We start from the raw sequence: 23903 nt of genomic DNA on the forward strand, positions 1-23903 counted from the left end.
ATACCTCTCATGTTACTATTGGAGAACTCATGAGAAGAGTAAAATCATATAATCCCAATATGCAGAAAATTTATGAAATTAACAGGAAAAGTAAACCGTCTTCAAAAACTTTGGCATGCGCACAAGCTCGATTCCATGAAATAATGGAAAATTTCAGATTCAAACGTAAATCCAAACAACATCACCTAACAACAGAAGCACCAATTAATAATGTTATTTCACGCGAATGTTTTGTATCATCCGGAGAACCTAAGAAAGATAGGCTTACGGAGATTACGAAATTGCTACGACTAGAACACTTAAATAATGAAGAAAAGAAAAGTGTTATGAAACTTATAAGTAATAGTCAAGATCAATTCCACCTTCCCGGAGAAAAATTAACAGCCACTCATGTATTGCGACATCAAATACCAACAACGGATGATCGACCAATAAATACTCGACAATATAGATTTCCACAAGTCCACAAGGAGGAAATAAATAAACAGGTAAAGGAACTGCTCGAGGCAGGGATCATAAAACCTTCTCAGTCACCTTACAATACGCCTATTTGGATAGTGCCGAAAAAGGAAGACTCAAAAGGAAACAAACGTTGGAGAGTAGTATTAGATTTCCGAGGCGTGAATGAAAAAACTATGGGCGATGCCTACCCATTACCGAACATTGTCGAAATTATCGACCAGTTAGGCAATGCAAAATATTTCACCGTATGTGATCTCGCCTCTGGGTTTCACCAAATAGAAATGGATCCCACAGATAGCCATAAAACCGCATTTACAACTCCTAATGGTCATTATGAATTCGTAAGAATGCCTTTCGGGTTAAAGAATGCTCCCGCCACTTTCCAACGACTAATGGATCTAATATTAACCGGGATAGAAGGTGTATTTATCTATATGGATGATATTATTATTTCCGCTCCTACATTAGAAGAACACGAAAGAAGGTACAATTTAGTAATGGAACGACTCCGCCAAGCTAATCTAAAATTACAGCCCGATAAATGCGAATTTTTAAAAACCAAGGTAACATACTTAGGACACATAATAAGTAGCGATGGAATTAAACCCGATCCAAAAAAATTGGAAGCCGTAAGACAATTCCCTAAGCCAAAAACACCGAAAAATATTAAACAATTTCTTGGATTAGCAGGATATTACAGAAGATTTATACCAAATTTTTCCAAATTAGCTAAACCTTTAACAAATTTATTAAAAAACGACACGCCTTTTAACTGGACATCTGTTCAAGAAGAATCTTTCGAAATGTTGAAACAGAAATTATGCGAAGAACCGGTCTTGCAATATCCTGACTTTTCGAAACCTTTCATTTTAACTACCGACGCTTCCGGAACTGCCGTAGGGGGCATATTATCGCAAGGAGAAATAAACAAAGATCGGCCAATAGCATACGCGTCGCGAACTTTAACCGACAACGAATTAAAATACGACACTTATGAAAAGGAAGCTTTAGCGATAATATATTGCGTCAAACATTTCCGACCATATCTATACGGGCGAAAATTTACATTAGTCACAGATCATAAGCCTTTACTTTGGTTTAAAAATGCCCAAGATGCAAACATGAGAATTCTCTCAAATAAATAAATAAATAAATAAATAAATAAATAAATAAATAAATAAATAAATAAATAAATAAATAAATAAATAAATAAATAAATAAATAAATAAATAAATAAATAAATAAATTAATAAATAAATTAATAAATAAATAAATAAATAAATAAATAAATAAATGAATAAATAAATGAATAAATGAATAAATGAATGAATAAATGAATGAATAAATGAATGAATAAATAAATGAATGAATAAATAAATGAATGAATAAATAAATGAATGAATAAATAAATGAATGAATAAATAAATGAATGAATAAATAAATAAATAAATAAATAAATAAATAAATAAACAGATACAATATACTACAAAGACAACTCAATAAATTTCAGATGGATCCCCGGATTAAAGGAATAACCGCGATATTAATAATAACCATATGGATACGCCAAACTTACGGAATAATAGGATATGATTGTACTTCCCCAACTACCAATTTAACAACCTTATCATTAATAAACGTTGAAGAATGCGATATTCCACTACCAAAGGTCAATTCTAGCCAAGTCTTCATACAATTATTGCAGCTCAACGAATTCGAATCTGTAAAAGTGATACAATGCAAGGTAGAAATCGATCGTACGATCCGGAAATGTGGAATGTTTTCTCATAATTCGGACGTTCTAAATGGAAAATATGCATATATACACGAAGTGACCAGGGAGGCCTGCATACGAATGCATTATTATGGAACTCTCGAATTTAAAGGAACATACATAGTACACTGAAAAAAAAAATTGTTCAATCCAAAAAAAAATAATTTGTTTTGAGTAAATAATTCAGTCACATAGTACCAATGGCCAATTATTTTGAATCAAATTAAAATATTGTTCAGAATGAGATACTGTTTGCTAAGAAGTAATAAATTATTTATTATATACGAGATATGTACAGTGAAATGTAGAAAATATTTATTTATATATATATTCCATCTACTGGTTTTTAATATTGCGCTACTAAAATTGAGTAACTCTTTACTACATTTGAATAAACAGTACTTTAAAATAAATTAAAATATGGTTCAGAATGAGATACTGTCTCCTGAAAAGTAATAAATCATTTATTACATACGAGATATGTAAAGTAAAATGTAGAAAATATTTATTTATAGAAATATTCTATGTACTGGTTTTTAATGTTGCGCTACTAAAATTGAGTAACTGTTTACCACATTTGAATAAACAGTTGTTTAATTTGAACTATTCACAAATTAAATCTTCAGAAACGCTTGTTGTAGTAACAAAATATTAACTTAAATTTAATTAATCGTTTTATGAAAAACTCTGGCATAGACTTTAAATGGACTTAATATTTACTTAAAACTGAGCATCCGAAATCTAAAAATGAAGAAGCATTATCTCCTTTCAAATTAATGTTTGATTTATTACACAAAATAGTAAGATGGTTTTCAATAAATATTTCATAAACTTAATAAATATTTATTAAAATATAATACATTATTATCTAAAATAATTAAAATTGACTTCAAATTAATTTTATATTGATTTATCATAACTTATCATAATTTTATATTGATTTATCATTATTTTATATTGATTTATCATGATTTAAATTGATTTATATTAATTTCATATATGTTTATTAAAGCTGCGTTCCGATATTCACTGTTAGTACTGAAAATCTATAGTTTACGTACACTATAGATTTTCAGTACTGGCAGTTAATATCGAAACGCAGCCTTAATAACCATATATAAAATCAATATAAATCAATTTAAATAATGATAAATCAATATAAAATAATGATAAATCAATATAAAATTATGATAAATTATGATAAATCAATATAAAATTAATTTGAGGTCAATTTTAATTATTACAGAACTTTCTACATGTCGTAATTAATATATGTATTATATATTAATTATATAAAACAATAATATACAAAATGTTATATAATATAGACAATTAATCAATCACTATCAATATTAGTCATTATAGTACGAAAAAGGTACAGTTTGAAATAAATAAGTTATAACGTTTATTTTCTATAATTATTACACTCTTTATTAATATCTTTAGGTACACGTTCTTAGGTAAACATTTATACATAGTAATAATCAAAATAAACTTCTTTCGCATAGCTTATACTAAGAAAAAAATGTGCATGGAATATAATTTATGTTAGACAAGAAATGTTTTGTATAAACCTTATAGTCTACGAGTATGTTTTGCTGTATTATGGCCCAATTGTTACTTTGTTTTACTTCAAACGATTGAAAATGGTTACAATAACAAACGTTTGAGTATGTTTGACATAGAAAATAAACTTCTTTTAGAAAATTTACTAATATATACTTAATATTTGCAAATAAAAAATTAAAGTTATTACTTATATTTATAATATTATTGATTGTGTAAAGTGTACCATTCACCCTAACCCATGAAACTGAATCATAATCATAAAACAACTCGGAAGGTAGAATGTGTTTAATGTTATCGAAATCTTCAACTAAAAATAATTTTGATTGTATCGCTCCTTTAATCACTTGTAATGAAAAACCTTCGTCATTAATAAATCTATTACAAAGATACAATTGATGCCTAAGAGCAAAAGTATAGGATGGGTTTTTGCGCGATGTAACTACTTTACTATTATCCTTAAACATTTTATGCTTGCCTTCAAAACGAATAGAAGACATATGCTTTAATGGACCAAATTTACGCATAAGTTGACCATAATGAAGTAAATTATGATGTTTTAATTTGAGTGTACTACCCTTAAAAAGTTCCAAGTATAAATTCAAATATTGAGAGACGGTGGATGAAAAAAATTCTATTATTTCGTCAGAAATAATGTCGAATAAAACAATATTAGTGATTTGACGCAACATAAGATACAGTTTCCATATCGGATTTTCTATAGGGACTAAATCACCAACAAAAATGACCAAATTATCAACAAGATAATGCATTTCCGAAGCAGAAAGAATAATTTTTTGATTTTTTATTGCTTCATGTTTTAAAATGGGAGTTACGTTTTTATCACAACTTGAACTGACAGTACAAATTCTTTCGTTTAATATTTGTATAGTGAAGAACTTATATTTATCAATAAGGTTGCTCAAAACTTTAGCCATATCATAGCGGCAAACGCCTTCAACTATATCGTGCATAGGATCGACTGACGCGTTGCTTATCACATGATATCCAGGGATATCATTGAAAATGCATTTTTCTGTTACACCAAAAGAATGATTAGAAGCATGTTCTGAATAATTATCAACTGTCCTTAAAATTTCGGAATTTTCTACTGTCATATGTTGTATCTGTTTTTTATTAGCTACACATATTCTACAACAATACGACTGATTAAAATTTTTACTGAACCCAAGAATGGTATTTAAACCTAGGTTATCCCCTACTATATAACATAATTTGAAAAAAATCTTTGTTTCTTTATTATTTTTATTTATGACAATCCCATGACTCACAAGCTCTTGAATTTTGTTAACAACGTTAATAAAAATTTTTTTATTGCCCAACAATTTATGATCCTCATATTTATTTAACTGAAGTAAAAATATATTTTCTAATTTACTCGCGTATTCTGGTGGCAAACATGGAATACAACAGTACACTGCTCCAAGTTTATTTTTACATTTTCGAGAACCCAACGGATTGTTGATTTCAAACTCATCAAAATAAATTGTGAAAGGAAGAATATATTTACTTGTTTCGCTTAATGCAGATTCCCAAAATTGACCTTGAAAAACCGACTGCAAGTCTTTACTTGTTCTACATTTTACAGCAAATAAATCTATTGCATCGAGCACATTGGGGAGTTCCAAAAAACGTTTTAAAACAGATTCTAAAGGAGTCAAACTTAATTTACCGTAATGAACTTTGTTTCGGCCAACTTTTCTAACTTTTCCGAAACTTAAATATGTTCGAACAATTATATTTTTAGGCAAAAAAAGACAATTTATTTGTTCTAAATATTTAAAAGTTTTTGTCTCTGATTTAAAGAATGCAAAACCATTTTTTAGCATGTTTAACGAAATATTCAAATTATTATTATTTTCACAACACTGCTGTAAAGCTTGTATACACGTTTCTAAATAAATGTTACTTACAGTTTTAGTAATTTTAAGTATTGTTCCTCTACTTAATATTAAGTCAGCATACATTTTTACTATAGTAGAAAGAGCCGATTTAAAAACAGTTGATTGGTAAACGTCAATGTCAAACTTTTCATTATTTACAGAATTATTCGTTTCAATCGTGTTACATCTGTTTTTGACTCTCATTAGAATTGTTTGACTTTGGATCAAAATGAGGAATAGTTGAAGTCGCATCAGAAATTTCAGAAGCGTTTGTGGCAAGAACTGTATCATTTATACCAGAGCCGGGATTTAGTTGCACATTTCGGGCCGATTCCCGAGGCGACGCCTCCTATACCCCCACTACCGCTCGAGGCTCAGCGGCCGAGCTGCCGATCGCTCACGTGACGCGTCATCTCAGGAGCGTCGCGCGTGCTATAAGCATGATGGAACTGTAATCTCCCCCGAATAATATTAAAAAGTTAGTTATATAGAATATATAATTATAATTAGGACAATAGTTTCCGCGCCACCCATGGGGTACTATTGCTGACGCGTTTTTTTTAAAGTGGTATCCCCAGTAGGCCTACTCCACTGAAAAGATAATATGTATTTTTCTTTTTTTCCTTTGAATGATAAAGTAATCACTGCGCACTGCGCAGAATGCATTTGATTTGCAATTACTGCACCTATCGCAGAATGCATTTCTGTTCCTCTTTATTTTACTCTCATCACTGCGCACTGCGCAGAATGCATTTTATTTGCAACTACTGCGCCAATCGCAGAATGCATTTCTGTTCCTCTTTATTTTACTCTCATCACTGCGCACTGCGCAGAATGCATTTTATTTGCAATTACTGCGCCAATCGCAGAATGCATTTCTGTTCCTCTTTATTTTACTTTCATCACTGCGCACTGCGCAGAATGCATTTTATTTGCAATTACTGCGCCAATCGCAGAATGCATTTCTGTTCCTCTTTATTTTACTCTCATCACTGCGCACTGCGCAGAATGCATTTTATTTGCAATTACTGCGCCAATCGCAGAATGCATTTCTGTTCCTCTTTATTTTACTCTCATCACTGCGCACTGCGCAGAATGCATTTTATTTGCAATTACTGCGCCAATCGCAGAATGCATTTCTGTTCCTCTTTATTTTACTCTCATTTACTAATTGGTCGATTTTCTAGGCCGTTTACATGATTGTACAATAGATGGGATATCTATAGGAATGTTAGAAGAACTAGCTCGCATTAATGAAGTTAATGATTTATCGCTTAAGGAAGAACGTTTATCGGTTTTTATCATTTTCATTTTCGAAAACGAGCATTCACATAAGTATGTGGATCCAAACATGGAAAAAATTCGAAGACCAAAATTTTTAAGATTAGGGTAATTTGAATTGTTTAAAATCTTAAAAAAGTCCGCTCCTTTTTCTGGACGAGTTTTAAGGGAAAGATCATTTTGCAAATCGCAAAGTTCCTCTTGAAATTCTACATTTTGTTTTTCGATTTCCGCAGTGAGAGGATTTTCGAACAAAACTAAGTCCTTTCTAAGACTTTCGAAGTCAGTAAAACGCTTGTCGAACTGAGTTATTAATGAGTCAATTAACTGAATATGTTTTTTAAAATTACAGCTTGTGCCGTATTCTTCGAAGAGAATCTGGCAAGAGGGATAGAAATGAAGAGCATCTTTTTCTAAATGATTTTTAAATAAAATTAATTTTCTACGAAATGAGTCAATATGACTAACTAATTGACATATTGTTTGGTCGGGCTTTTGCAGCTTTAAATTTAAAGTATTTAAATGATTGGTTACATCGGTGATAAGAGCGAGTTCACAAAGAAACTCCGTATCTTCGGAGAGAGATTTAATGTCATTATCTTTGCCACTAGACATTTCTTGCAAGAAAAGGAAGATCTCTTTTCTTATCGCAAAAAACTTTTCTAAACATTTTGCAGCACTGAGCCATCGGACTTCACAATGTAGGGGTACATCTGTATAAAGTGCATTATGTTCTTCGAGAAAGTGTTGAAATTTTCGATGAGAAAGAAACTTGTGGCCGCCTTTTATTGAATTGATGATTTTTGTAACAGTTTTCATGGCTGCAGACAATTTTATAGCTTTCCCACATAATGCTTCTTGATGAATAATACAGTGAATAAGGGGGAATTTTAAATTGCGCTGCTTTATTTGACCGAAGAAACCAATTTTGTGACCTACCATCGCTTTTGCGCCATCTGTTACTATGGCTGAACATTTCGAAAAATCGGTATTCAATTTTTGAAGAGTTTTTTCCACGGCTTTAAAAATATCTAGACCTGTTGTTGTGTCATGTAATGGAACAAAATCTAAGAGCTCCTCGACATGTGAAAAATCGTTTTGTACAATTCGAGCAAAAATACTCAATTGACTCACATGTCCAATATCGGTGCTTTCATCTAAACATAATGAAAAATAAGCACAACTGGCTAACAAAAATTTTAGTTTTTCTTCTATCGAACAAGCAATATCAGTAATTCTTGCTGCCACTGTCTTTTTACTTAAAGGAATGCTAGCAGCTTCAGCAAGCGTCAATGAATTGCCGAATGATTTTACTGCCTCGATGAGACATTCCTTTATAAAATTACCTTCCATAAACGGCTTAGAATGTTGGGCAATAAGAAGCGAAATAGCATATGATGCAGTAACAGCTTTTACCGAAGAATTAGCATTATTAGAATTATCATTAGAACTGGAACTTTCCTGATAAATCAATTTTAAACCCTCTATTAAATTACATTTTTCTTGACCTTCATATTTTGAATATTCACTTGCATGTTTTTTTTCATAATGTCTCTCAATGACAAATTTTTTCACAACAGCAGGTTTATATTTGCATAAAATACACACCGTGTGATTGCCAATAAGTGCAAAAAAACTATCCTCCCATTTCTTATCAAAATGTTGTTCATACCTTTGCTCACTGGCCATCGTACTGGTTTGACAAAAAAATTACACAATCATTAGCACGCACACTTAAGGAAAAACTATACAAAAAACAAACCTTATAACTTTTCGAAGAAATATAAGAATAACGAAGAATAATAAGAGTTTATATCCACGCACTTTATATCCACGTTTCACGAAGTGATCCGCCAGCGACAATAACGGTTGGAAAACAAGAAGGAATCAAAACAATTGCATATCGAATGCGCGGCATAGATACGCGGTATAGTTAACGTAGGAAATTTAAATCTCTCTTCGTAAATACGGTTTCTTTGTGAACTCGCTCTTATCACAGATGTAACCAATCATTTAAATATTTTTAAAGCTGCAAAAGCCCAACCAAACAATATGTCAATTAATTAGTCATATTGATTCATTTCGTAGAAAATTAATTTTATTTAAAAATCATTTGGAAAAAGGTATTCTCCATTTCTATCTCTCTTGCCAAATTCTCTTCGAAGAATACGGCACAAGCTGTAATTTTAAAAAACATTCACTTAATTGACTCATTGATAAGTCAGTTCGACACGCATTTTACTGACTTCGAAAGTCTTAGAAGGGACTTGATTCTGTTCGAATATCCTCTCAATGCGGGAATCAAAGAACAAAATTTAGACTTTCAAGAGGAACTTTGCGATTTGCAAAATGATCTTTCCCTCAAGACTTGTCCAGAAAAAGAGGCGGACTTTTTTAAGATTTTAAATAATTCAAGTTACCCTAATCTTAAAAATTTTGGTCTTCGAATTTTTTTCCATGTTTGGATCCACATTCTTATATGAATGCTTGTTTTCGAAAATGGAAATCATAAAAACCGATAAACGTTCTTCCTTAAACTTAAACGATAAATCATTAACTTTATTAATGCGAGCTAGCTCTTTCGTTCATTAATAAATTTCACATTATTTTTCTTTTTAGTGGAATAGGCCTACTGGGAAAACCACTTGAAAAAAAAGGCGTCAGCAATAGTACCCTATGGGTGGCGCGGAAACTATTGTCCTAATTATAATTATATATTCTATATAACTAACTTTTTAATATTATTCGGGGGAGATTACAGTTCCATCATGCTTATAGCACGCGCGACGCTCCTGAGATGACGCGTCACGTGAGCGATCGGCGGCTCGGCCGCTGAGCCTCGAGCGGTAGTGGGGGTATAGGAGGCGTCGCCTCGGGAATCGGCCCGAAATGTGCAACTAAATCCCGGCTCTGATTTATACGCTTTGAAGTTATACTTGAAGCTAATTTTGTTTCTGATATATAATGTTTATTGAGAACGTGTCTTCGTAAAGAGTAAACATTAGTAAACTGATCATTACAATTGTCAAACTTACACGTAACGGTACAATTTAACATAAACTTATGTTTTAACCTTATGTGTTGCATAACAAGGTCCATAGTTATAAATTGTTTCTCGCAAAAAAAACAATTCATTTTGAAAGAAATAATAAAAAACTTATAGTACAGAACTTAGAAATTAAGTATTAACTGTAATTTAAAGGAACTGTAAATTGAAAGAACTTTATATATATGTAAAACAAAAGATTCAATATTATTCTGATAATTCATCAGGATGATCAGAAGTATCTATGTTCTTTTCATCGGGCTTAACAATTTTGCTCAACACATTTTGTATATGAGGTATTTGTGCATCATATATAGTATCGAACATGTAAATACCTTTTTGAATTAGCAACCATAAATGCTCGCAAGCTGATGGATATTTTACATGAAAAACTTGAAATGCTTTGAAGCAGACATCAATAGCTTCTAAAGCAGTATTTGTTTTATATAATATGTCATCGACGCAAACATATATTTCATGCAGATCCTCTCCATCGACATTAATGATATATGGTTGAAGTGTAACTTTTAACATTTGGGCTTGCTGCTTTGCTTCATGCCTTATTAAAGTAACATCTCCAGCAATCTAAAAAAAAAACAAGAAATAGTTGAAACAATAATGTAATTGATATATTGTTTATCAAATTTTATAATAAGCCTTATTTTGTGCATTTTAATGAAACGCTGTAATAAGCATTTGCTATCTTTTTTTATTTCGTTTTTTCTCTTTATGCATGCAACGTCTAGCGTTAACACATTAAGTGCCGCCAATCATCCTTGCGTAATGCTCACGCTGCCTCTTCTAATCTTTCTTTCTATCTTTCTATATATGTAATGTCCATCGACCGCTTTCGGTATTTAACGTCAAAAGAACTAAATATAATTAAAATGTGCAAAATTTGGCTTGCTTCAAAGTTACTAATATGATTAAATAAAAAAATCCACAGCCAAATATAATTTAAATAGAGAATAGACCATAAAAGTTCAATTTTTTCTTAAATATGTACATACTTTCACAGTCCTTATCATGCATTTCTCGGCAGCATAAATAGAAGCCTTTTTGCATACTCCATCAATTTTTTTCATTGCTTTTGGGGGTATTAGATGAGGTAACAGTTTAAACATTGTTAATATTTTTTGTTCTGAAACATATAATAGATCTATTCTTCTGATATATGAATATTGATATTCGTATAATGTATAAATAATGATAAAAAAATAAATACCATTATTCAAATCCTCCTTTTTTATTTTATTGAGCATTTCATATCCATCGTTGTCTTTGGAATTAATTGAAAAAGTTTGAAGAATTATATTGAAGAAGCGTTTAAAATTTGATTTGCTTAAAGCAACATTTGACAGAGACATTTTATTGAAATCTTGATTTATGAGGTTATAACCATGTGGATGTTTGTAATGTGTCCATTTAGAAAAAATATTAGACAAATCTCTATCCTGATTATTGTGCAAATCTTTTTTCCTTAAATCATATGTTGCAGACCAATGTAATAGAACCTCTGTCCAAGGAGCCTCATTAGCTGCCAACCATGTCATACTTTCCAAAACTTTCTCATCAACATTTTCTATAAAAAATAAAAAATTTTGCAACAGGCAAATTTAAATATTATACATACAACTAAATAAATATAATGCTACCATCTGAAACATTGTTCTCAACCTCTTCTATTGGTTTTGGAATTTTGGCAGAAAACCTTTTATTCCTATTCCTCTTATTTCTCCACATTGATATCAATTTGCCTTTAGATGCTTTAGATTTGTTATCTGCCGAATTTTTCTTTTTTACTGGAGACATATAATAAGTTTTAACAACTTCAGTTGGAAAAGCCTCACAAATTTTTTCAGCAACATGTTTTGCTATATCATTTGGCAACCTGTGAAAGTATGTATTATGATAATCACTATGCTATTCGATATTAAATAAATAAAATAAATTGCACAAACTTACTCTGAAAATTTTTCATCAATATATGTAACTATTATATCGCAAAGTTTATTTCTCTGAGCTTCAGTGAAGCATTTTTGTTCTCTATAAGCTGTAATGATTCTTAAACCTAATTTTTGTTTTGAAAGAATATCCTTCATTGATAAAAGAGATTGTTTAATAAGTTCTGAATTTTGTACTAAACAAATGTCTTTCTTGAACTCATTTTCTTCTTCAGTAGTTGAAGTAGTAATTGAATCTGTATCAGAGTTTTCATCTAATTTCTGGAAGTTTAAATATGGCAGAATAGTATATATGTAACATATAAATAAACAATAAGAACTTATAAATTTATTCCAAAACTTTTAAAAGCAAAAAATTTATTTTACCCTTTTTTTAATATGGGCTGTGCATCTTTTTCTTTATTTTCTGAACTTTTTGATGGTTTACTAAAATTACGTTGCCAATATTCAATAAAAATGGCTCTATCACCTATTGTTTGGATTAATTCATTAATCATAGGTATTGTCAAATTTTTTAATGCTTTTATATTAATTCGCTCTTCTAGAAAAATAAAATTTTACATTTAGTATTGTATATAGAAATGTATCTTACAAGATAGATAGATAGATAAGTTTATTGTATATCCCCGTAGGGCTTACAAGGCGTTTTTGTAAGGAACGTACCCAAACCTCTTACACAAACTCCCCTTCGCGCCCTGGCCTTATGCGACCTTACAATTTGCCTAATTTCCCTCTCCCTCCCCCTCTTCCTTTCCCCCTCTGTTTGTCTTCCTCTGCTTCCTCCGGTTCTACGTCCGTCTGCTTCCATCCTTCCTGCCTCGGCTCCTCCTTGTTCTCGTCCGGATCCCTCAGAAGCTCCTCCGCCTTCACCTTCATCCCTTCCGCATATTGCTCTCCTCTCCTTTATTCTACTTTCCTCTCCCTCCTCCTTCCCTTGTCTGTCTCTTCCTTCTCCCTTTCTCTCCTCCCCTAATCCTTCTCCTTACTCCTCCGACTCCCCTTTCCCTTTCCTTCTTTCCCTCTCTATTTCCATCATCCATTCCTCTCCTCCCCCTTCCTCACCCAAAACCCAACCCACCGCTTCCTGCCAACTTCCTCCTCCTGAATTCCATCTTCTACATTCCTCCCACACATGCTCCCACGTTTCTTTCCTATATTCACACATCCTACATTTCTTCCTCTCTTCCCCCTCCCAGTACCTGCTCTCTCTCATCTCACTCCCTAACCTAAACCTCGCCACCCTTCTCCATCTGCTCTCTCCCCATCCCTTCTTCAGATATCCTGGGATACCCTCTCCCTTTATTACCTTGTACCACCTATTGTAATCCGATTTCTCGATCTTCTCCCATCTCTCTTTCCTTTGCGTCTCCTTGTCTCCTCCAACTAGCTTGCGGTGCCAACCGTCTCCCTCTTCTCTCAACCTTTCAAGCTCCTTTAACCCCACTCCTCTTTCCTCAAAGAACCCTTCTCTCTCCCGTTCCCAGCTCGATCCTGCTCTCCCTTCCTTCTCCCTTCCCTTCAGCTCCTCCCAACATAACCTCGCCAGCTCACTTCCTTTTCCCTCCTCTAACTTCTTCTCGAATCTCCATGCGCTTATTCCCGCCCTCCCTCTTAATTTCTCCCTTTGTAGCTCCTCTCTCACTAAGTACCACGGCGTTTTTCCATCTACTCCCAAGACCCATCTAATATACCTTTCCTCCAACCTTTCCATTCCTTCCCTCTCTCTCCATCCCCATATTTCTGCTCCATACCCCATAACCGTCCACACCAGTCTATCAAACAGCCACATTCTTTTTCCCCAGTCTTTCCCAAATCTTCTCTTCCCTATCCCCCAAACCTTCCCCATCACCGCTGCCGCCTTCTTGATCCTTTCTCTTACCTGTGCCTCCTGCCCTCCGTTCCTTTGGAACACATACCCTAAATACCGAAATTCCTTTACTTCCCATCTCCATCTTCTCTTACAGTCCCTTTCTCCTCCTTTCTTAAATCTCATTATTTTAGTTTTTTCCACATTTAACTCCAACCTCTTCCTACCTAGATATCCCTCTAACCTTTCAAGCATACTCCTCATTTGATCCTCATCCTCTGCAATTAACACTACGTCATCGGCATACGCCAACGTATATATCCTCTTACCTCCTAGCCTTATCCCTCCCCATTTCACTCTGCCCATTTCCTCTTCCATATCTGCTAACATTATGTTGAAAAGTAACGGACTCAGCGGACACCCCTGTCTTACCCCCCTCCCCGTCCAGAACTCTTCCCCTATTTCGTTTCCCACCCTTACCCTACTTTTCGTCTCCCTCAGGATCTCCTCCGTCCTCCTCACCAGCCCCTCCCTTATTCCTCTTTCTCTCATTGCTTTTATTAATACCCCTCTATCTACCGAGTCAAACGCCGCCCTAAGATCCACAAAACATGCTATCAGTTTTCCCCCTTTCTTCTCCAACTTTCTGTTCACCAGGTAATTCAACACATAAATGTTATCTATTGTTCCCATTCCCCTTCTGAAACCAGTTTGGTTTTGCGGTACTATTCCCTTCCCCTCTAGCTCCTCTCTTAACCTCTCTGCCAAGATTGCTGTATACACCTTATACAGCGACGACATTATTGTCACCCCTCTATACTCCTCCACCTTTTTTCCTTCCCCTTTCTTTACAATTGGTGCAATTATTCCCTCCTTCCAGTTTTCCGGCCATCCTCCTCTCTTCCAGATCCTGTTAATGAATCTCCACGCCCAAATCTCCAACTCCTTCCCCCCGCGCTTCCATACCTCACTTGGTATCCCATCCCGTCCCATTGCCTTTCCATCCTTTAACTTCCTCATTACCCTCTTCATTTCTCCTAAACTTATCTCCCCCTCCTCCTCTCCCTCCTTTTCCTCCCTCACACCTTCCTTCCCCATCCTCACCCTCCCCTCCACTCCTCCTAGCAATTTCATAAAGTGCTCTTTCCATTCTCCCTCCTCTATCTCTTCCTCAATTCCCCTCCTTTTTCTTCTCTCTTTATTTACTATCTCCCAAACCTCCGACTCCCTCCTTGCCTCCTCCGCTTTCCTCTCCCATCTCAAATTCTCTTCTTCCTTCTTCCTCTTACATAACTCCTTAAACTTCTTCCTTTTTTCCTTGAATGCCCTGTCTTCTCCTCTTTCCTTTCTCCATTCCCTTAATTTCTTTCTCGCCTCTTTCTTCGCTTCTCTACACTCCTTATCCCACCATCCCACCTTCTCCTTCTTGCTCCCCTTCAACTCCTCCTCTACTCCTTTTAACGCCTCTACTATTCTTGATTCCATTACCTCCCATTCTCTATTTAATTCTTCCCCCCTTTCCTCCACTTTCCCTATTTTTTCCATGAAAACCTTAGCTCCTTCCTCGTTCCAGACCCCCCTGCTTCTTTTCTTCCACCCTCTTCCTCTGTCTCTCTCAACACTCTCTCTTCTTAACACCACTTCCAAGGGATGGTGATCCGAGTCTACTCTATCCCCCACCGTCATGCTCACGACCCTCTCTCTCACTTCTCCTTCTCCTATTACGTAGTCAATTACCGTTGCTCCTCTTCCTCCTGTGAATGTGAATTCTCCCTCCTCGTCTCCTCTCATGCTCCCATTGAATATTTCCCATCCTTTCTCCTCTATGGTCCTCACCAAAAGTCTCCCCTCTCTGTCCGTCTTCTTATCCTTCGATTTTCTTCCCCCCACCATCTCCCCTCCCCTTCCCCGCTCTTCTTCTTCCACACCTCCTCCTTCTCCTCCAGTCCTCGCATTAAAATCTCCCCCAATTATCGTATACCTTCCTTCCTTTTTCCTATCCATTATTTGTCCTAACTCCTGCATAATCCCTTCCATTTCCTCCTTTTTCGCATACACCCCTACAATTTTCCAACTCTCCCCACCTATCCTTACCTTTCCAACTATCAGTCCCTCCCTACTTATTTCGATTTCAGTTCCCTTCTCCTTTAAACCTTTTCTCATCCCCATTAACATCCCTCCCATCGCTCTCCCTTTTTTATTCTTCCTCTTCGCCCATTGCACTCCCCAATCGTACCCTTTTGGCAGCCTACCCCTTACTCTTTCCCAACCCTTTTCTCCTATCCACGTCTCCATCAAAACTATCACATCTTCCTTCTTCAGCCCCTCCCAGAATTCCTTATCTTTATTTTCCAAACCCGCTATATTCCAGAACACTATCCTCCAGTCCGTCCTTCTCCCCCCTTCCTCGTCCCATCTGACCTCTGTCTCTTTATCTTTCGCCACATTGTATACTCTCCTTCCCTCCTCTCTCTCTCCCCTCTCTTCCTCCTCCCTCTCCTCCTCTCCCACTCCTTTCTCCACATCCTCTTTCTTCTCCTTCCCTTTTTCTACTTCTCTCCCCTCTGCCCTATCCGCTCCCTCTCCCTCTTCTATTCCCCCTGCTTTTGTCCTTCCTCTCTCTTGCCTTCTTCCTCTTTCCCTTGTCCTGCCTCCCAACACCTCCCTCTGCTATCTCTGAGTACGTCTCTTACCTCATCCCACATCCACCATTCCCCCTCTATCCATACCTTTCCCTGCCCTATCCGCACTCTTTTTCCCTCTCCTCTCGCCTTCCAAGCAATTTGATTTACCCTCCATTTTATCCTCCTTTCTTCCCATGTTAAATCTTCCTCTATCCAAATACCTCCATCTCTCAATTTCCACTTATTTCTTATTATTCTTGCCTTCTCCTCCTCACTTCCTACTCTTACCACTGCCATACCTCCCTTCTCTCTCCTTCCAGCATCTATTTTTCTAATTTCCTCTATCTTAGCCTCCACTCCTATCTTTTTCATCACCTCCTCTATTCCCCCCTTTATTCCTCCCTCCTCCTCTTTTACTCCTTTAATCACAATGTTTCTCTTCCTTTCTCCCCTCTCCTTCATTTCACACCTCCTTTCCAGCCTTTCTACCCTTTCCTTCCAATCGGACTCCTCACTCCCCTCCGCCCTTCTCAGTCCTGCGCTTCCTTCTGCACCTTTTCCTCCTTCTTGCCCACCCTCCTTAAACTCCATTCTCATCCCTTCCAGTTTTCTTTCCAAATCATCAATTCTCTTCTTAAGTTCCTCTCTCTCCGCGCTCCACTTCTCCTCTCGCACTCTTAACTCGTTCCTTATCTTCTCTACTTCCCTTCCTTGCTCCTTAAAACCCTCCCTTAACTCTTCTCTCATGCTCCTAAAACCCTCTCTCAATTCATTAATTATCCCCCTCAACTCTTTCTCCCCTACCTCCGTTTCCGCTTTAGGCGACCTTGCCGTCATATTGCTTCTCTTGAAAGCCGTATCCTTATCTTCCCCCTCACTCTTATCTAAATCCTCTCTCTTCCTTTTCCAAAACTCTTCTAAGGTTCCCGTGCTCCCCGTGCTCCCCGTACTCCCCCTTCTGACTCTATCCTTTTCTTTTACTTTATCTATCGCTTTCTTTATCTCCGTTCCGCTTTCTCTCTCTTCGCTCATCTCTACCTCCTCAATGTCTCACTTCTCCCTCTACCCGTGCTATACTTTATGTTCTGCCACGCACAACCGCACGTACCTCCGTTCGTCTGCCGAGTCTCCCCTCTATATCGCCTCTTGTTCTCGCCCTACCCAGCGCTCCGCACGCGTCTCGGCTCACCTATCGCGTCGCCCCTCTACACCGACTATCGTTCGTGCCGTACGCTTTGTCTGAGCCCTGTCACCTTTCCTCCTATACTCCCTTTTTCCACTCCTCCACCACTCTCCCCTCTCTCCTCCACGCTCACTCACCTTTACTCCTCCCTTCTCGCACACTCTCGCCTTCCTCAGCCTCCTCCAACTCTCCCTTCTATTCACTTTATTCTCACACACTCTCACACCTGTCACCTCGATCGTTCCGGAAACGGAAGTCCTTGTGAAATGTATCTTACAATTAGCACGAGTTCTAAATGAACAATGACTACTTACTTGTAAATGTATCAATCAGATTTTCTAAATCCAAATCTCGTAGTATTGCCTTCACTTCGTCGTCAGCCATGTTTCTTCTTACTTTACAGATTCGATAGAAAAAGCATTCGAGTCTATCAGTAGAAAGGCACACATGTGCCCAATACACTGGATCTTCAACAAAAAACTACGCACAATATGCATTTAATACAATTAATCCGATTCAAGACAAGTAAAAGCCAGGACACGTACACTGCCGCAGCCTCTTACGCCAGCTTACGAGAGAAAAACGTAACGTAACGTGCCATACGTTATACGTGTGTTATGTTACGTTTTTCTATGTGCGTTGCTGTACACTCAAAAAAAGGATTAGCAGCAGGAGCTAAAATTTAGCTGTGACAGCTAAGATGTGTCCCTATTCTAGGGACAGCTAATGCTGTTGCTGTCCCAGCTAAATTTATTCGCTATTTGGACTTAGGTACTGTAGTAACAAATTTTTGCTACAACAGACAAATTTCGCTTAGCTGAATGAGCTACTTTATCCCTAGCTAATTCATTTTTTGCTGCAGGAACTAAATAATCTTCACTATGAGTGCTAAGTTTTTTAGCTATAAAGATAGCTACTTTATCCCTAGCTAATTCATGATTTGCTGCATGAACTAAATAATCTTCACTATGAGTGCTAAGATTTTTAGCTACAAAGATAGCTACTTTATCCCTAGCTAATTCATTTTTTGCTGCAGGAACTAAATAATCTTTACTATGAGTGCTAAGATTTTTAGCTATAAGGATACAATCTTCGCTGCTAATGCAAAGTAATTTTTGCTGTCTTAACTATTAATTTTACTAAAGAAGCAATGCTATACTAGCTCCAGGATCTCATAGTTAGAGCTGTGCTGTATATTACAGGATGTCTGAAAGGAAGTTGTTGAAACTAATCAGATATCATTTTCGAATACAGTTATTGAAAAAACAAACATTGCGTTGAAAAGAGGAAAGTCTTCAGTTTTTAATGGATGTAAATAAAACTTAACAAAATTTTGTATACCAATTTATTTTATTGACAAGAAATAATGAAAAATAAACAGATAATCAAATAAGCTAATGCATTAGCTTATTTAATTATCATTATACAAACATTGTTAAGTTTTATTTATACTCATTAAAAACTGCAAATTTTCTTCTTTTCAACACAATTTTTGTTTCTTCAATAACTGCATTTGAAAATGACAGCTAATTAGTATCAGCAACTTTTTATGGCGAAAGTAGCAGGTATTAACAAAACACGTTTTAAATGCTGGTGGAAAATAAAAAATAAAAATATTATATATTACTGACATATAAATATATTTAATATTGATATATAAATATATTTTAGATATCTATATATATTTTAAGAACACATTTTATTATTTTGGAAGACGAAAGTACATTCGTAAAAGAAAAATGTAAAAAAAGTAAAAGGAAGATGTAAAAAAATTGTTTTCCAAGTGTGAGACAAATAATGAATAAGTGAATAGAAAAATCCTTAAAAAATTATTGCTTGAGTCCTGAAATGGCTGGAAACAATAATTATTATACCATATTTAAGCTATTCCTGCAATGTTTCTATTAGTTCAAATAATTATTATTTTCTGTCATTTAAGAGCTCAAACAGTGATTTTTTGAGTCTATTTATTTCACACTTAGGGGCCAAAATCAACATTTATTAAACATCCTTCTTTATATAATACTTCAAAACAATATATTGTTCTCCATTTGCCATTTTGTACACATGAAGTGGCTGATAATCAGTAAGTTCACTAGCCTTGATGCAAAACCACTTATTATCTTTTTCATTATTCTCTACTTCGTACCCTCTGACATGGGGATTGAGTCCTATATTAATTATAGGTGAGCATACAAACAAAGGTTCACTTTCATGTAACAAAATGACTTTTATGAGTGCAAAACATAAGTCTCCAGAAATGTCTACCCCAACAATAAGAGCAAATCCAAGTTTGTATCAAAAACTTTTCCATTCTATCCATTTTACTGAATGACAATAATAGAGTGGTCTGTTAAAGCAAAAAAAAAGGCTGCGTTCTGATATTCACTGTCATTACTGAAAATCTATAATGTGTAAACTATAGATTTTCAGTATTTGCAGTGAATATCGGAACGCAGTCTCAATAGAATGCTTTTAAATTAAATGATACTAAAAATATTGTATATAATATACAATTTAAATTGTCCTAAACAATTTTAACGCATCAATTTTTAATTAACTTAGATGATTTTTCATTTTAGTGTCATTTGATGTAAGAAAAATATATTCTTTTTCCATTTTAAAATAGCATATTTTTAATTTTAAAAACAATAATTTTGAAGAAATTTTTTGCACCATATTTATTTCTTAAAATTAAGTTCAACTAATTTTTTTCGTATATGAAATAATAGGCGAATTATATTAAGATATTCAACTTTTGGATTCTATAGTATACACATAAAAAGTATATCATATTAATTTTAATCATGCATATGCTTTATTACAAAAATTAATAAATAAAATATATAATTCCATAAAAATATAAAATAAAATAATCTATTTTATCTTAACTAATGAATATTACATGAGTTATTAAGAACTCGTTATTCTTGATCACCTGCTTTTGATTTATCAGTACTTAACAGATTCTTATAGGAGAAAAATGTGTAGCTAATGAATGCATTATACACTTTGCGTTATACACTTATCTTATTAAAAAGTTTTACGCTGTCAATGAATTTTATAGATTTAAAAGAGCATTTGTGATATACATTTTTGTATGTATTGTTCACACAGAAAGTATATGTTGTATATTTTATACATATACATTTCTAATAAAAAAATTCTATTAAAAAAATAATACTAACGTTTAGCGCCGTACTGCATGGTGTGATTGGAGGGTCTAATGGCACAAATGATCCGACAGATTTGTCAGTATTCACATATGTGATTTGGAAAGGTACATAAACATTATTCTCAGCATCACCCATATAGTGAAACCATTTCAAAGGAGTACATCTACTCTTGCACCCCATTCTCCGCACATTAAATCCAATGCTAACTGCCCCGTACTCGGCACTGACACCTTATTGCACGAGTTAAACGTGCCGTCAAGATATTTATTTGTTATATATACACCTATCCCGTTAATATATTCTACACCTGGAAAGAGATTCAAAATAGTAAAATGCGTATCAAAATGTTATAAACATAAAATATTAAATCTTAAACATATTAAATGATAAAATATAATAATTACCATTTGCTTCGCCTTTCTCCGTAATGTTGATAAATTTGCTTTGGTTAACAGCACATGTAAAATCGCAAAAATGTTTCACTAAATTATCTAAGCAACTAGGGCATCTTTTTAGAAAATTTGACGCAAGCTTGATATTTGAGTCTAACGTAGCAAGCTGAGTTGTATCGCAGCAGGTATTAATTCCTTTGCCATCATCCACCAACAAATGTGGACAATGCTTAGCCAACAATTTTTGTCCTTCAGAATTCAATGGTTTCGGTGGTCCATCGTAAGGACAATACTTTTTGTGCATAGCTGCATCCGTGTAACATACTCCGTACCATATACAATGATCATTTTCTTGACTGACAACCTGTTTGGAAATAATAACATGTTTAGACTTTCATTAAATAATCTACTCTTTCGTGAAACAAAACAGCGCGATAGAATTAGCTTTAACTCGTTGTGAATTAAGAAATTTTTCTCTTACTGTATCTAACGTATTACTAACATGTATTAGTATCTATATATTATAAATATAATGGATTAAATATCGTCATATTCGATGGGTGATAAGTTTTACTGGCCGCGTTCATGCAGGCATACTATATAAGGATATATAGAGTATTACATAAGGCATTTCCTAATTGAGTTCTTCATGACCTGCGTATTAAAGTCTGATGAGATTTATTTGAGTCAATGAGCTGAATTAATGATTTAATTCACCTAATATAAAACACAATATTGATTTACTAGGGAAAAAATATACTAATAAAAAGGAAAATTTTCTTTATTTTAATAAATGGAGTCACAGTTGTATGCAAACTAATATTTACTAAAATCCAGAACATTTTTTTCTCAATGTATTAATAAGTTTATTCATATATATAATGCAAAGTTATTGTTCAGGATGTTTACTTCTTTAACCTTATATGTATGCAAAATTACCGTTCGGCATCATTCCGTATGATCAGTCATAGCGAATATTCTTTTACCTATCAAATTAGAAGATAAAAGAATATATGTAAGATACTTTATTCTAAATACATTGCGAGTACATTATTCCGTCTTATCGTTCGGCGGCCGGTAGACGACTGCCGCTCCGACCCGTACTTTCGACAGGCCCGGCACACACACACACGCGGTCGCGGCATGTCACCTGTATATCGATCACGTGATAGAGCGCTCTCGATATTTCTAGAATCTAGATCTCACATATATATGCCATGATTGTGAGATCGTGGAATGATGCCGAACGGTAATTTTGCATACATATATAAGGTGAGAGAAGTAAGCACGGAAAATCGCAGTCTCATGCAGTATTTACAATAGAAATACTTACCTTTGAATCTATCAATAACAGGTGGAGATACACCCCAACGGTTTAATAGCTCGTGAACTTCTTTGTCTATCTTTTGATATTTCCGCGAACTCGGGATGCCGTAGGTACGTTAGGCCCAAATTCCGTCTCTCGGCAGTCTCGGCGGCGAAGAAAGCGCGACGGGGGTCCGTTTCCGCGACCCGGCACACGTCACCCGAGCGAGGGGGAGGCAGTCTTCCGTTCCCCGAGAAGAACGCGCGTGGCGCACGCGGTCGCGCGGACAAAGCAGATGCGCAACACCTACGTGCCGCCGTGTCCGCGTGCACGTTCCGACGCGCGGCACCTACGTCGCCCGGTCGTCGCGACGATCGCGCGCGAGGTCGCCGATGACGCCGCGAGTCCGCTCGGCCCGGCTACGTATCCTCGCGCGCGCGGAAGCGGTCTGAACGGCGCCGCGGATCACGCGGGGGTAAAGGGGGACTACTCACGACGCGGGCGGCGGTCGTCGGAGCCGTCGCGTCGGAGGGAAGGAACTGCGCGGATCACTTCCCCCTTTCCCCTGCGGCCTCAACTCAACTCACGCGCGAAACGAAATGCGAACAATGCAACAATGGCTTCTTAACCACTAACCATAACCACTATTACATGGCAGATGGCACGCGAGACGTGAGATAGAGACGCTGTCGTCGCCCGCGGCTAAGCGCCGAAATGATAGCGTCGCACAAACAACTGCGAATCGAATTTTCACGCGCGTAACTATAAACTTAGCTATGCGTGCTAAGTGTTGTAGCTTGTATAGCACATTTCATAATGTCTGTACATAATGTCTGTACATTTCATAATGTCATTCTCACGTAAGCTGGCGTACACTAAAAGAAATATTTAGATCCAAGAAAATATTTATTTAGATAGTGCCAATGACTTATTTACTTAATATAATCACATATTTATTTAAAATTAGATATCTTTACTTAAATTAAGTAAAAATATCTAATTCTAAATAAATATGTGTATTATATTAAGTAAATAAGTCATTGGCACTATCTAAATAAATATTTTTTTGGATCTAAATATTTTTTTCAGTGTAAGAGGCTGCGGCAATGTACGTGCCCTGGCTCTAATAATTACTACGTTTACGCGAGCGTTACTTCTGTAGTAACTTACTCAAAATTATCGTAACACGATAATTTATTCCACGTAAACGGGGGTCTCTGCATAATTCACTTCGCGTAAACGGGGGTCTCTAGCAGAATTATCATAAATTGCTACAAAAATAATGCTTGCGTAAACGTAGTAAATGCCGAAAAATGTCTGCTTACCTTGCTCACAAAAAAATCGTGGTTTGCAAGTCTTCGTGTATTTGCCCTTGGTGGCTCGCGCATTCAATTTTCGTCACTTTATGTCGCACGCGT

At 35.5% G+C, this 23903-nt stretch overlaps 1 protein-coding gene and 1 long non-coding RNA gene across 2 annotated transcripts; both read right to left on the bottom strand.

Annotated features, from left to right (window-relative positions):
* Positions 1–11299: 11299 nt before the first annotated feature.
* On the bottom strand, positions 11300–12525 carry LOC139783440 (uncharacterized). Its single transcript, XR_011721267.1, has 4 exons — positions 12364–12525; positions 11999–12258; positions 11711–11924; positions 11300–11615 (listed from the first exon to the last, which is right to left on the bottom strand). It is a non-coding gene; the product is annotated as an uncharacterized lncRNA (long non-coding RNA).
* A 3191-nt stretch (positions 12526–15716) lies between these two features.
* On the bottom strand, positions 15717–22975 carry LOC139783441 (uncharacterized). Its single transcript, XM_071722590.1, has 4 exons — positions 22513–22975; positions 21192–21543; positions 20800–21094; positions 15717–18091 (listed from the first exon to the last, which is right to left on the bottom strand). The coding sequence occupies exon 4, from the start codon at positions 17458–17460 to the stop codon at positions 16396–16398; it is 1065 nt and encodes a 354-aa protein (XP_071578691.1). The 5' UTR covers positions 17461–18091; positions 20800–21094; positions 21192–21543; positions 22513–22975; the 3' UTR covers positions 15717–16395.
* Positions 22976–23903: the final 928 nt, after the last annotated feature.

Source organism: Temnothorax nylanderi, unplaced genomic scaffold, assembly GCF_030848795.1.
Source record: "Temnothorax nylanderi isolate EJ_2023f unplaced genomic scaffold, tnyl_v1.0 TNYL_tig0501_pilon, whole genome shotgun sequence".
NCBI lineage: Eukaryota > Metazoa > Arthropoda > Insecta > Hymenoptera > Formicidae > Temnothorax > Temnothorax nylanderi.

What these genes read in the sequence shown, in the direction of transcription:
- LOC139783441 (XM_071722590.1), bottom strand. Translation starts at nt 17,460, where the DNA reads ATGAGCGAAGAGAGAGAAAGCGGAACGGAGATAAAGAAAGCGATAGAT.